At 52.8% G+C, this 11,791-nt stretch overlaps 1 protein-coding gene across 9 annotated transcripts in view; it reads right to left on the bottom strand.

The window, feature by feature from the left end:
* Window positions 1-410: 410 nt before the first annotated feature.
* Window positions 411-11,791, bottom strand: part of ASCC2 (activating signal cointegrator 1 complex subunit 2) — a 42,079-nt gene continuing 30,698 nt past the window's right edge. For all 9 annotated transcript variants that reach the window (XM_036874665.1, XM_036874664.1, XM_036874668.1 and 6 more), the window contains 5 exons: window positions 6,912-7,005; window positions 6,696-6,826; window positions 6,030-6,129; window positions 4,715-4,794; window positions 411-3,389 (listed from right to left, as the gene is read on the bottom strand). In XM_036874665.1, the coding sequence (XP_036730560.1) occupies window positions 3,218-3,389; window positions 4,715-4,794; window positions 6,030-6,129; window positions 6,696-6,826; window positions 6,912-7,005 (577 nt within the window). In that variant the 3' untranslated portion in view covers window positions 411-3,217. The remainder of the gene's footprint in view (window positions 3,390-4,714; window positions 4,795-6,029; window positions 6,130-6,695; window positions 6,827-6,911; window positions 7,006-11,791) is intronic.

Below are 11,791 nucleotides of genomic sequence, written 5' to 3'. Positions count from 1 at the left end.
ATACATGAATTTGAAAATAGAAAGTTTAAAAATGGAACTCAGAGCATCTGAGATCTGGGGGACAATATCAAACAGTCCAACATACATGTAATCAGAGTCCCATCAGCTTGGTCTGCTGAAATGGCATTTCCCATCCTCTTGTTCTGCAGCTGCTACTTGTATTTTTCTTTCTTTGTAAGAACAGTAGTAAAGAGGATGCGGGTGTGGGGGAAATGAATGGTAGGTGGCTTCGGGGTTAAGAGTCGGCTTTAGGAGACAATCCTGGGACCAAATCCTCCCTCAGTCACTTGCTAAATGTGTGACCTTGGATAGGCCACCTACCCTCTCTGTACCTCGGTCTTCTCATCTGTACCTACTGTGTGAGGATTAAACAAGATAACGCAAGGAATGAGCCAGGCAGAAACTCTGGCCACGGTAAGTGCTTTTTATTCTAATTACAAATAATTGTGGTCTCACCACCATTGTCATCCATGCTCTTATCATCATTTTCAGTTATGCACATTCCCTTCCAGACTTGGAAAAATGCAAAAAAATTTTTTCCTAACATTTTCACAATCATGGTGCATTACCATGTATTCTGCTTTAACATTTATTCTTAAAATTTTTTTAAAAATTCTTGAATATTTAGTTTCTCATGTTGCTACCAAGTATTCATTGACATCATGTTAAAGAGCTATACAACACCCCCCTGCATTTTTGGTGGGTTTAACTTTTAGTTTTGTTTGTTTGTTTCTCTCCCTGTATTATTTAACCCAAGCTTCTGGTGTGGCTGGGACAGGCAGGTTCTTGCCAAGTATTTACTCTTCCAAACTGCACCTAGCCATCTCAGAGGGCCACTCAGAAAGGATCTGTATCCATGGGCTCTGGGCATGTTACTTGCCCTCCCTAGGCTGCCGGGGCCCCTTTGAATGGCTCTGCCCACCCACCTCACAGAGGCACAGGTGCACTGTTCAAACTGACATCTCCACCGTCACTGCCAATCATGGACTGGAGACAAAGACACTCAAGTCTTAAGTCCTCTTGGAGGCACAAGGTCTTAAAAGCTTCCTGGGAAATGCCTGTGATAGTCATGTTCTCTGCCAGGGTACAGAGAAGGCACTTAGAAAATTCCTGCTTAGGAGCAGTCATGGGGGTGGTAGGGCCCAGTGACTGAGTGGGCAGGGTTCAGAGCCTCCACCCCACTTCACTTATAATGCTGCCCATCTTAAACCCTGGGGCCTCCTCGGTGGATCTAATTGGCACCAAGTGGAAACCATTCATCTGGTCCAATGTACCCACTTTATATATAGGAAAACTGAGGCCCCAAGAGGTGAAGGGGTACGTCTGCCAGCACTATTCTGGATGACCCCTGAGCTGTTTCCAAAACAAGCCCGAAAGGATGCCCCCATGATCTGAAATGGAAAATCACCTTGAGGTGATTCTTCAAGGGAGACTAAGTTGGACCTGGCAGTACTTTCTGGAAAATTTCAAAAATCCCCCGTCTTCTCAAATCCTTTAAACCAGGAGGCTAACGTGAAGCCTGAACTCCAGGTGGTCAGGAGGTACAGATGACAAGTGAAGGTGTGAGGGGCTGTATAAACAGTAACAGGTAAGGCAGGTAAAGCCCAGGAGCCCCCCCAACCCATCTTACTTCGCTCCAGGGCCAAGGGCTGGGCTTGAGCAGCTCAGAGAGAGAAAAAAAAAATGGGCCTGCCACTGAGCTGGGTCCCTGGCAAATGCCTCCAGGAGGAAACAGAGTCTTCCTGCTGCCTGTCAGGACGGCGGTCCCTGGGCCCGATCTCAGCTAATTTGACAGCGCGAGGAGAGGACACCACCTCCATATCTGCTCTGCATCTCAAACACACCGAGAGAACTGGCTCGACAGAGGAATTGCTATTGATTTCCACTTGTGCAGGCTGACCTAACAAAACCAATTCATCAAGTGCCTGTCTGCCTCGCTGCTTCAGACTCTCATGCTAACCACGTGCAAATAAATTGCACTAGCATCTAGGGTGATTTGTCAGGGTCCAGCTGGGCAGGGGCCCTGGCTTCCACTGATGGACTCCGGGCCAGGCTGGTGGGGGGTCAGCCCAGCAAATGCCCTGCTGCTGATCTGCCACCGATCAGCCACATTCTGGGCGGCCCAAGAATCGGATGTCTGGCAGCTGCAGCCATGCTAGGAGCTGGTTGGCCATGCCTGGGAGGGGGCTTTGAGGAACAAGGCCCAAGTCCCACTCGCTTCAACAGGACTTGGTAGTGACATCGTCACTTGTTTCTTCCTGTCTCCGACCCCTTGATTTTGGAGGATTTAATGGAACGTCTGTGCAACCAGGAGGCACTGAGTTCTGGTTTTGGCTCGGCCACTGGCCCACCATCCTTGGGCAGCTATGACATGGAGATGACACCACCCATGGGGGCCCAGGACCCTGAAAAGGCCAGGGGTCAGACTGGGTGTCCAATCCCTGTTCTCGCACCTCCTGGCTGTGGGCGGGCAGCCACCTGCAGTTCTCAGTGCCTGGCCTCCCTCATCTGTACTATGGGGCTGAAAATCGTACCTACCTACCTCCTAGGGTGGCGGTCGTGGGGACTGAACGAGCTCACGGAAAGGACTGCAGGGCCTCACACGCTCAGCCCCTGCTTCCGCAGGCAGGGACCGGAGGCTCAGAGAAGGGAGTGATGTTCTCTGGGCCACACAGTGAGGCAGAGCGAGATCAGGAGGGGTGAAAATGAGAGGCAAGCATGAAAGGCTGATGAAAAGAGCACCGCCCTGCCGCCTTCCTCTCCTGACGGCGGCTGTCATCGAAGCACTAGGACACAGGGGGAGTGGGTCACAGGCCCAGCACGGATCATTTCTTGAAAGGGTCAAAACTTTATTCGCAGGGCTTTTTTTGTGGTTTTTTTTGTTTTTGAATACACAGGTTTCCTGCCGTCCAGGGAGAAAGGGACGTGGTGTCCGGCTGCACGAGGTTTGGGGGCTGGCCTTGGGGCTCCAACCCCGTCCCTTGCACCTGCGCGCTGGCCGCTCGGTTCCTCTGCTGTGGATAAGGCACTGTGTGTTCTGCAGGATGGCGCTCACGGCTGGCTGGCAGACGATGAGGCGGCCTTCTCAGGGGCTGCGAAGCTGAGGCTGTCTAGGGGTGGACTTGAACTTGGGGCCTGGCAGGGGGCCAACTGGCGAGGAGGCCCCAGGCTACGGTACCTCAGCCTGGCAGGTCCGGCTAGCCCTGGCGCAGTGGCCTCAGGATGGAATCATGCCTTTGCTTCTTTTGCGGTCAGTCATGGTTCTCCGGTTGTGGTTGGCTCGTGTGGCCTTGCTGGATTCCTTCTTCCTGCGTTCCTGTGTTGTCTCTCGGCTCTGCCCGTGGCCCCGGGGGTTGCCAGCCACTGCCGTCGAGCTGTCATGCCGGTACCTGAGGGAGCAACAACCCGCCCCCACAAGAACCCATCAGCCGAAGGAGGAGGCCCTGATGGGAAGAGCCCTTTGCCTTCCTCGGAGGTCCCTGGGAGAGGACACAAAGCTTGGGCCAGGATACCCCCATCCCAGCTTCCAGGTGGAGGAGAAATGGAGCCCGGCAGGGGCAGGGCTGTGGGCGCTCCGGCCAGAGCCGTGCCCTCTGTTTACTCTCCTCTGAGCCCTGCCTCCCGATGGGCCTCTGGCTAAGCTCTGAGGGTGGACCAGCTAGCGGGATGAACGCAGCCCACAGTGCAGAGAAGACGAGGGCCTGGGGATGGGCCCCTCTCTTCTCCACCCAGGGCCACGTGATACAGATGAGGTAGGACTCCAGTTCTACACCCCAGGGCCTTGCTTGGTGGCCTCCCAAGACCAAGTGCACTCAGATATGACCTCGGGCCTCTTCAGACCACATCAGCTGCTGGGTTTACCCAGAGCTCTGTGCTCAGGGGGCTGTGATGGTTCAGAGGTCAGAGTCACTCTGCTCTCTGCTCAACAACCTTCTGTGGCTCCCGGCTGCCTTCAGAATGAGATCCAATGTCTTCCCCACTTGGTTAGGCCCCCTGCACCCAGTGGGCAGGGCTGTGAGAGTCCCAGGGCCAGGATGGGGGACTGGGCTTGAAACCCCCGGCTTGGCTTTAAGTGGAAGAGGGACCTGGGGCAGGTCCTTGGCCCCTTTGAACCGCACCCCACCCCCAGGAAGACAAGGGGGTGAATTAGAGGAGTCTCTGGTTACCTGTTCCCAGCTCCCCTCCGAAGACCCCCCTCCCTGACCACCCTGAGCTTTCTTGCCTTTTTCCCCTCACATGACAAACTCCTTTGCACACTTTCCACCTTTAAGGGCCCAGCTCACATGCCCCGTCCCTAACATGCCTCTCTCGGCCATAAAGGATACGTGCCTGTCTGTCTGTCTGGGCTCTCCCACATTTTACACTCTGCCTGACACCAGCGAGCTGTGGACACATCATGCTCCCACACTGGGTGATAAACCCCTTGTAGTGTCTATCAAGTAATGGTTACAAGTGTGGACCCCAGAGATAGGCCACCTGGACTCAATCTTTGCTCCACCACCTACCAGCTGTGTGACCTTTGGTGGGTTACTTAACATGTCTGGGCCTCAGTTTCCTCATCTGTAAAACGAGGATAATGGTAATAGTAGCTACTTCATAGGTCTGTTGCCAGAACTAAATTAACACATGTAAAGCACCTGGGGTTTGTGTGTGGGCTTCCTTTGTGGTTGGCTGGGCTTCCCCTTCCCACCAACACAGCCTCTTAAATGCTCACCCCTTCCTGGCCAGGAAGGCCATGCGCCTGGCTTCTGCTTTTTCCCGCAGCACTGCAGGGTCCTGCACAAAATGGTCAGGCTGTGGAGGGGAGGGGAGAAAAGAATCATGAGCTGCCCCATTTCCCTAAGCTGAGGTGAGGCTGCACCTGGCCCAATCCTGGTGACACCCCCATGCCAGAAGTGGGGCTAAGCCACAGTGCGGCTGGGCAATGCCCCAGAACGGAGCCGGCTTGCTACGGTCCAAGGTTTCCACCAGAAGCCCCTCCTCTGACCCTCCCACCAATTTCCAGAAGAGAGGCAGCTAAAGATGGCTCCATCATAGCAGGAGCACGATGATGACAGGTGGGAGCAATGGGGGAAGGCCAAGATGGCCGCCACGAGAGACCACACGGGGCCTGGAAACCCAAGAGAGCGCCCTGGAAGCCGACTCCTCCCCCCGCTGGCGCCACAAGCAATGGGCTGCGGGAGCGCCCGCCCTGTGCCAAGGTGGGGAGAGACTGGACTAGCGGGAGAAAGCGGGACCCAAGGACCACAGACAGGCTTTGGGGGCCCGGGCTGTTTCACAAAAACAAAAACAAAACAAGGGGAATTAGTAACTTTTGAAAACTTCAGGATTTGACATAAAAATCCAGGCTGATCCCTTGCCTGGAAGAAGGGAAAGTCCTGGAGGGTCCGGGCCTCCACAGTGCTGAGGAGCCCCTGGGCAGGGCGTGTGTGTCCCCCCACCTCAGTTTCCATCAGGCCCCGCTACTCATTTACATTGGTGGCCTGGCCCCGGACATGTCTGAATTTGTCACCCTGGCGGGAGGACATGGGGGAATCCAGGGGTCCCAGGCTGCCGCCCCATTCAACCTGAGCAGCGCTGCTCTTATCTGTTTTATATGAGGCTCTAGTTAAGATTTCACTTGAAGAAAAAGTTTAGCGGCTAAAATCCAGAATTTTCAAACCCATCATCCCAGATGACCTCCAAAGGGCCCTTGGGCTCTAACGCCTCTCTGATTTCAAGAATTGCCAACCTGGGCACGGAGGCCAACAGCTGTCCCTCTCCTGGGCCCCAGGCTCCTGGGCCTAATGAACCCAGCAGCTCCAAGGCCCTGCCTCTCATCCATCCCCTGGGCCCTTACTGGGCAGCAGAGGCGGGTTCTAAGCCAGCAGCTCTCCAAGCAGACATCCTGGGCTCAGAGGGACCCCCACCCTCCCGGACAGTGATGCTGGAGCCGCCTCAAGGCCAGGTTCAGGGAAGCGGGGCGCAGATCCTGATTCACCTCTCAGAAGTGTACCCTCCCCTTCACATGCCACCTGCCAAGGAGGTACCTTGGGGGCCTCGTCCTCAGCCTCCTCCTCCTCCTCCTCGTCCTCCTCCTGCCCTTCTCTGGGCACTTTGGTTCTCAGCACCTGAGGGATGGTGAAGGGCCTGAGGGTTTAGAGAGAAAGCGAGATCAAAGACTAGATTAAATCTGGAGAGTGAGCCTCAGGGAGGAGGGAACCCCACTGGGTGAGAGGGGCTGCCAGGACGGGGAAGGGCTCAGGAGGCCGGGAAAACCAAAGTGCTTTTGAAGCCAGCTTTGCTCCAGCCCCTGGATTCTGTGTGGGTACCAGGGTCTGACGCGGGGGCTTCAGGGAGGCTGAGCTGGGGATGTGGGGGTCTCCAGTTCTCTCTAGTCAGGGCAGCTCTGCTTTTACCGGGGAATTGGGGAATCTCCATAAGATCCCATTGGGAAAAGTTTTCTGCAATTAGGAAGAAAAATGTAAAACTCCTGCATGAGACCCAATAAATGCTGCCTCACTCAGGGTAGGTTGGACCAACCGGCCAAGGGGGTGGCTGGGGTGGAGGGAGCACTGGACTAGGAGTCAGGAGGCCTGGGTTCGGGCCCTGGTTCTGCCACTGACTTGCTCACGTGACCTGGGCCCTGGCTCCCTGATCTGTATAAACAAGAGGCTGCGGGAGGCCGCTCTGCCCCTGGAATTTGACAGCCTCACCTGCGGCTGATGAGCTCATCATCTGAGTCTGCGTCGTTGGCGCCCACCTGGTTGCCATCATATGTGTCATCATACTCATCCTCGTAGTCGTCACCGCGGTAAGGCGAGTCCTCCCCTGGCTGCACTGGCACCTGAGACGGCAGAATTGTGGGTCCGAGGGGCCCGGGGCTGGCCGGTCTCGCCCCGCAGCACGGCCGGTGGCCTGGGGACGCCTACCTCCTCCGCCACCACGCTGTACTGCTCGTAGCGCCGCCGCTGCGCCACCACCTCCCGCTTGTCGTTCAGCAGGCTCCGCGCGCTCTCCTCCTTCCTGGCACCGAGAGGGAACAGCAAGGAGACACAAAGGAAAACCATTAGGCTTTGAAGGCATGGGAAGGGGCTGCAGCTTCCATGGCTCACTTCTCCCCGCCTCAGGCTGCCACAAACTGAGATCAAGCACCGGTGGGGGCGTGGGGCTCACCGCTGCTGGTGCCCATGTGACTGGGTCCAGCCACTCTAGAGGGCACCCCAGGAGCAGCTGTTAAAGTGGAAAACATGTCCCTCCCTTCAGCCGGGAGACTCCCTTTCAAGGCGTCCACCCTAGAGCAACGCTGGCCATGTGCGCACAGAGGTCTGATTGGGGATTTTCTTTTCAGCGTCGTTTGTAACAGTGAAAAATGGAGAGCAACTCATGTCCATCACAGGTGAAACGGCCAAAGGACATGTGCTCCCTCTGTGCCACAGAATGCTGGGCGGCAGCTCTCAAGAATGACGGTGATCTATTTGTGCTGATGGAGAAAGAAATCTAAGACATTCTCCAGGAAAAAAACAAGCAGAGAAAAACTCACAGTATGATCCCATCTGTATAAAAAGCAGAAAGCAAACCAGAACAACTATCTCCTCCTGTGGGCACATACCTATCTATGCACGTAAATGCACAGAGAGAGGGCTAGTAAGCCCCCTGCCAAATGCCTGGTTACTCCAAGGAGGGGCCTGGGGTTATCCAAATCTTTTAAAACAAACACAAACTGAAGAAAGAGCAAGGCCACATGTCGCTTTCTTAGTGAGCTCAGGGGAGCCCTAGGCGGCCTCAGGGTGTGAGGGGCGAGGAAGGGTCCCGGTCTCTCACTTTCACCCCTGCTTTAGCACAGGGCCTCGTCCGTCCTGCAGTTCAATCTTCCATGTCAGATTGCATGGCAAGAAAAAGTCTGAAAGTTTAACTCCTGTCATATCACAGGGGAGGAAAGTCGGGGGCAGGGGAGGGAAGGGTAGAGACGTGTTTGGGAACACAGTGAGCTGTAGCACAACCATAGTGGGGACTCAGGCCTCTTGACTCCGGGTTTTGCAAATCTGTAGAAAACCTGGTTTGTCAGACACACAGGCCTGTGGAATGTAGTTTCTAGCCCTGCAGGGGAAATCAATATGAGATGCCAGGAAAGAAAATCCAGCTTAGCTGTGAAATCGGGCCTCTGGAATGTATCAAGGGTAAGGGGAAAAAAAAGAAGAGACACAAAGTCCATAGCATTCATAAAAATCTTCTATTAACTGGCTTTTGGTGCAGGGAGGGGCAGGCGCCTGAGTCTGGAGGGCTGTGTCTGGCCTGGGAACCTGGTGCATGTCAGGACTGCAGCCCCCAGCATGGCGGGTTAGGATTTGCTTCCTTCGACAGTTTTTATAAAGGGCCTACTATATGCTGGGCAGGGTGCTAAAGCTGGGTTGGGGAGAGATTCAGAAAAGAGTAAGATCTGGATTTGCCCTTAAGGAGCTCAGTCTAGTGGCAAAGAGCAGAAGTGTGCTAGATGAAGGCAAGCATGTCCTGGAAACACAAGGAAAGGAGAAATGAACTGGGGTGCAGGGGGCCTAGCGGGGGGGCTGGAGAAGGGGTAACGGAGGCTCTATGGTGCGGAGACGTTTGTCTGGACCAGGGAAAAATCTTGGTCCACAGGAATCTTTCAGCTCATGCCAGGAGAGGGGGCGTGTGACTGTGGCCTCGGCCCTTACCTGGCTCTCTTTGCCACGTTGAGGGCTGGAGAGAAAAGAGGCAGAGAGGAAATTAAAGGGGCCAAGCATGTCCAGGTGGTTGGTGCCACTGGCAGAAGCACACCCATTCAATCAACACACGTTTCCTGAGGGCCTGCTAGGTGCCAGGCCCTGTGCTGGGCCAGGGGACCAAGGATGGATGAGAGCTGTCACTGTTCTCTCTGCCATATCCCATGGCTCCTGGTCTACCTGGCCCCCAGTCCCGGCAGTAGGGAGGTTCTTTCACACGGTGCGCCCTCTGGTTATGTTGCTCCCAGAAGGGCCACAGAGAAGCCTGGCAAACTGCACCTGCCCCAGCTGGGTCCTAGGAGAGGACACGGGTAAGGACAGAGGAGCCTGGTGCCCTGGGTACCCCGTCCAAGAAGGTGTGGCTTTGGCCCCATGACCTCATTTGGAACCAGAGAAGGAAATGAAAATCAGGGGCAAAACCAGCCAGGAAAAGATCCATCTGACCCCGAATAGCCAAAGCAAACTTGAGAAAGAAAAACGGAGCTGGAGGAATCAGGCTTCCTGACTTCAGACTATACTACAAAGCTACAGTAATCAAGATAGTATGGTACTGGCACCAAAACAGAAATATAGATCAATGGAACAGGATAGAAAGCCCAGAGATAAACCCACACACATATGGTCATCTAATCTATGACAAAGGAGGCAAGAATATACAATGGAGAAAAGACAGCTTCTTCAATAAGTGGGGCTGGGAAAACTGGACAGCTGCATGTAAAAGAATGAAATTAGAACACTTCCTAACACCATACACAAAAATAAACTCAAAATGGATTAAAGACCTAAATGTAAGGCCAGACACTATAAAACTCTTAGAGGAAAACACAGGAAGAACACTTTTTGACATAAATCACAGCAAGATTCTTTTTGACCCACCTCCTAGAGAAATGGAAATAAAAACAAAAATAAATAAATGGGACCTAATGAAACTTAAGAGCTTTTGCACAGCAAAGGAAACCATAAACAAGACAAAAAGACAACCCTCAGAATGGGAGAAAGTATTTGCAAACGAAGCAACTGACATAGGATTAAACTCCAAAATATACAAGCAGCTCATGCAGCTCAATATCAAAAAAACAAACAACCCAATCCAAAAATGGGCAGAAGATCTAAATAGACATTTCTCCAAAGAAGATACACAGATTGCCAACAAACACATGAAAGGATGCTCAACACTACTCATTAGAGAAATGTAAATCAAAACCACAATGAGGTATCACCTCACACCAGTCAGAATGGCCATCATCAAAAAATCTACGAACAGGGCTTCCCTGGTGGTGCAGTGGATAAGAATCTGCCTGCCAAGGCAGGGGACACGGGTTCGATCCCTGGTCCGGGAAGATCCCACATGCCGTGGAGCAACTGAGCCCGTGCGCCACAGCTGCTGAGCCTGCACTCTAGAGCCCATGTGCCACAGCTACTGAAGCCTGCGCGCCTAGAGCCTGTGCTCCGCAACAAGAGAAGCCACCGCAGTGAGAAGCCCGCTCCCCGCAACTAGAGAAAGCCCGTGCAGCAACGAAGACCCAACCCAGCCAAAAAAAAAAAAACTACGAACAATAAATGCTGGAGCGGGTGTGGAGAAATGGGAACCCTCTTGCACTGTTGGTGGGAATGTAAACTGATACAGCCACTATGGAGAACAGTATGGAGGTTCCTTAAAAAACTAAAAATAGAACTACCATACAACCCAGCAATCCCACTACTGGGCATATACCCTGAGAAAACCATAATTCAAGAAGAGTCATGTACCACAATGTTCATTGCAGCTCTATTTACAATAGCCAGGACATGGAAGCAACCAAAGTGTCCATTGACAGATGAATGGATAAAGAAGATGTGGCACATATATACAATGGAATGTTACTCAGCCATAAAAAGAAACGAGATTGAGTTATTTGTAGTGAGGTGGATGGACCTGGAGTCTGTCATACAGAGTGAAGTAAGTCAGAAAGAGAAAAACAAATACCATATGCTAACACATATACATGGACTCTAAAAAAAAAATGGTTCTGATGAACCTAGGGGCAGGACAGGAATAAAGATGCAGACGTAGAGAATGGACTTGAGGACACGGGGAGGGGGAAGGGTAAGCTGGGACGAAGTGAGAGAGTAGCACTGACATCTATACACTACTAAATGTAACATAGATAGCTAGTGGGAAGCAGCTGTATCACATGCGGAGATCAGCTCGGTGCTTTGTGACCACCTAGAGGGGTGGGATAGGGAGGGTGGGAGGGAGACACAAGAGGGAGGGGATATGGGGATATATGTATACATATAGCTGATTCACTTTGTTACACAGCAGAAACTAACACAACATTGTAAAGCAATTATACTCCAATAAATATGTGAAAAAAAAAAGGATCCATCTGAGAGTCAGAACATCAGTCAAGCAGCAGTAGCTTCGGAGACTGTATTTGGAGCAAGTTGCTTCCTTGGCCTCCTACAAGCCCAGGGAACACGCGGGCTCTCCTGAAACGTGCCACCCTTTCCCCCCTTGTTTCCTCCAGCCTATCCTTCAAGGCCCAATTCAAACTGGCCCTTAGTGGGGTGACACCCACTTTTGAACCTCTAAAGGGCCTGAAGAGGCAATAAAGCCCCCCTTTTCCAGGTGAGGAATCAGGGGATCCAGAGAGGCAATGTAACCTTCCCAAGGTCACACATCTTCTACCAGCAGAGCCAGGGCCATAACACAGGCCTCCTGACTCAAGTCTGCTTGGCTACTTCCTGAGTGGTGTGATCATAGGCTGGCCCCTTATCCTTGCCAAGACTTAGTTCTGCCTCCCAGGGATGATGTGAGCATGAAATCAGACAATGAGCAGAAGTGGACCTGGCACCTGCTGAGCTCAGCAAAGGGAATCCTATTTCTTTCACTACAGGACTTGTCAGAGCCTTTAATGTACTAATGTTCCCTGTGACTCTCCAGGAGGCACACAGGGTGCACAGACATTTTTGGCAACAGAACTAATTTGAGAGAGAACACTTATTATCTTCCAGGGCACCACTGTCCAGTCCAAAGGAGTTAGGGGACCCCACCTTACACACACCGCCTCCTTCCTTAGCTACTA

This window comes from Balaenoptera musculus, chromosome 14 (genome assembly GCF_009873245.2).
Source record: "Balaenoptera musculus isolate JJ_BM4_2016_0621 chromosome 14, mBalMus1.pri.v3, whole genome shotgun sequence".
Lineage (NCBI taxonomy): Eukaryota > Metazoa > Chordata > Mammalia > Artiodactyla > Balaenopteridae > Balaenoptera > Balaenoptera musculus.
This window is presented reverse-complemented; position numbering and strand designations above follow the sequence as displayed.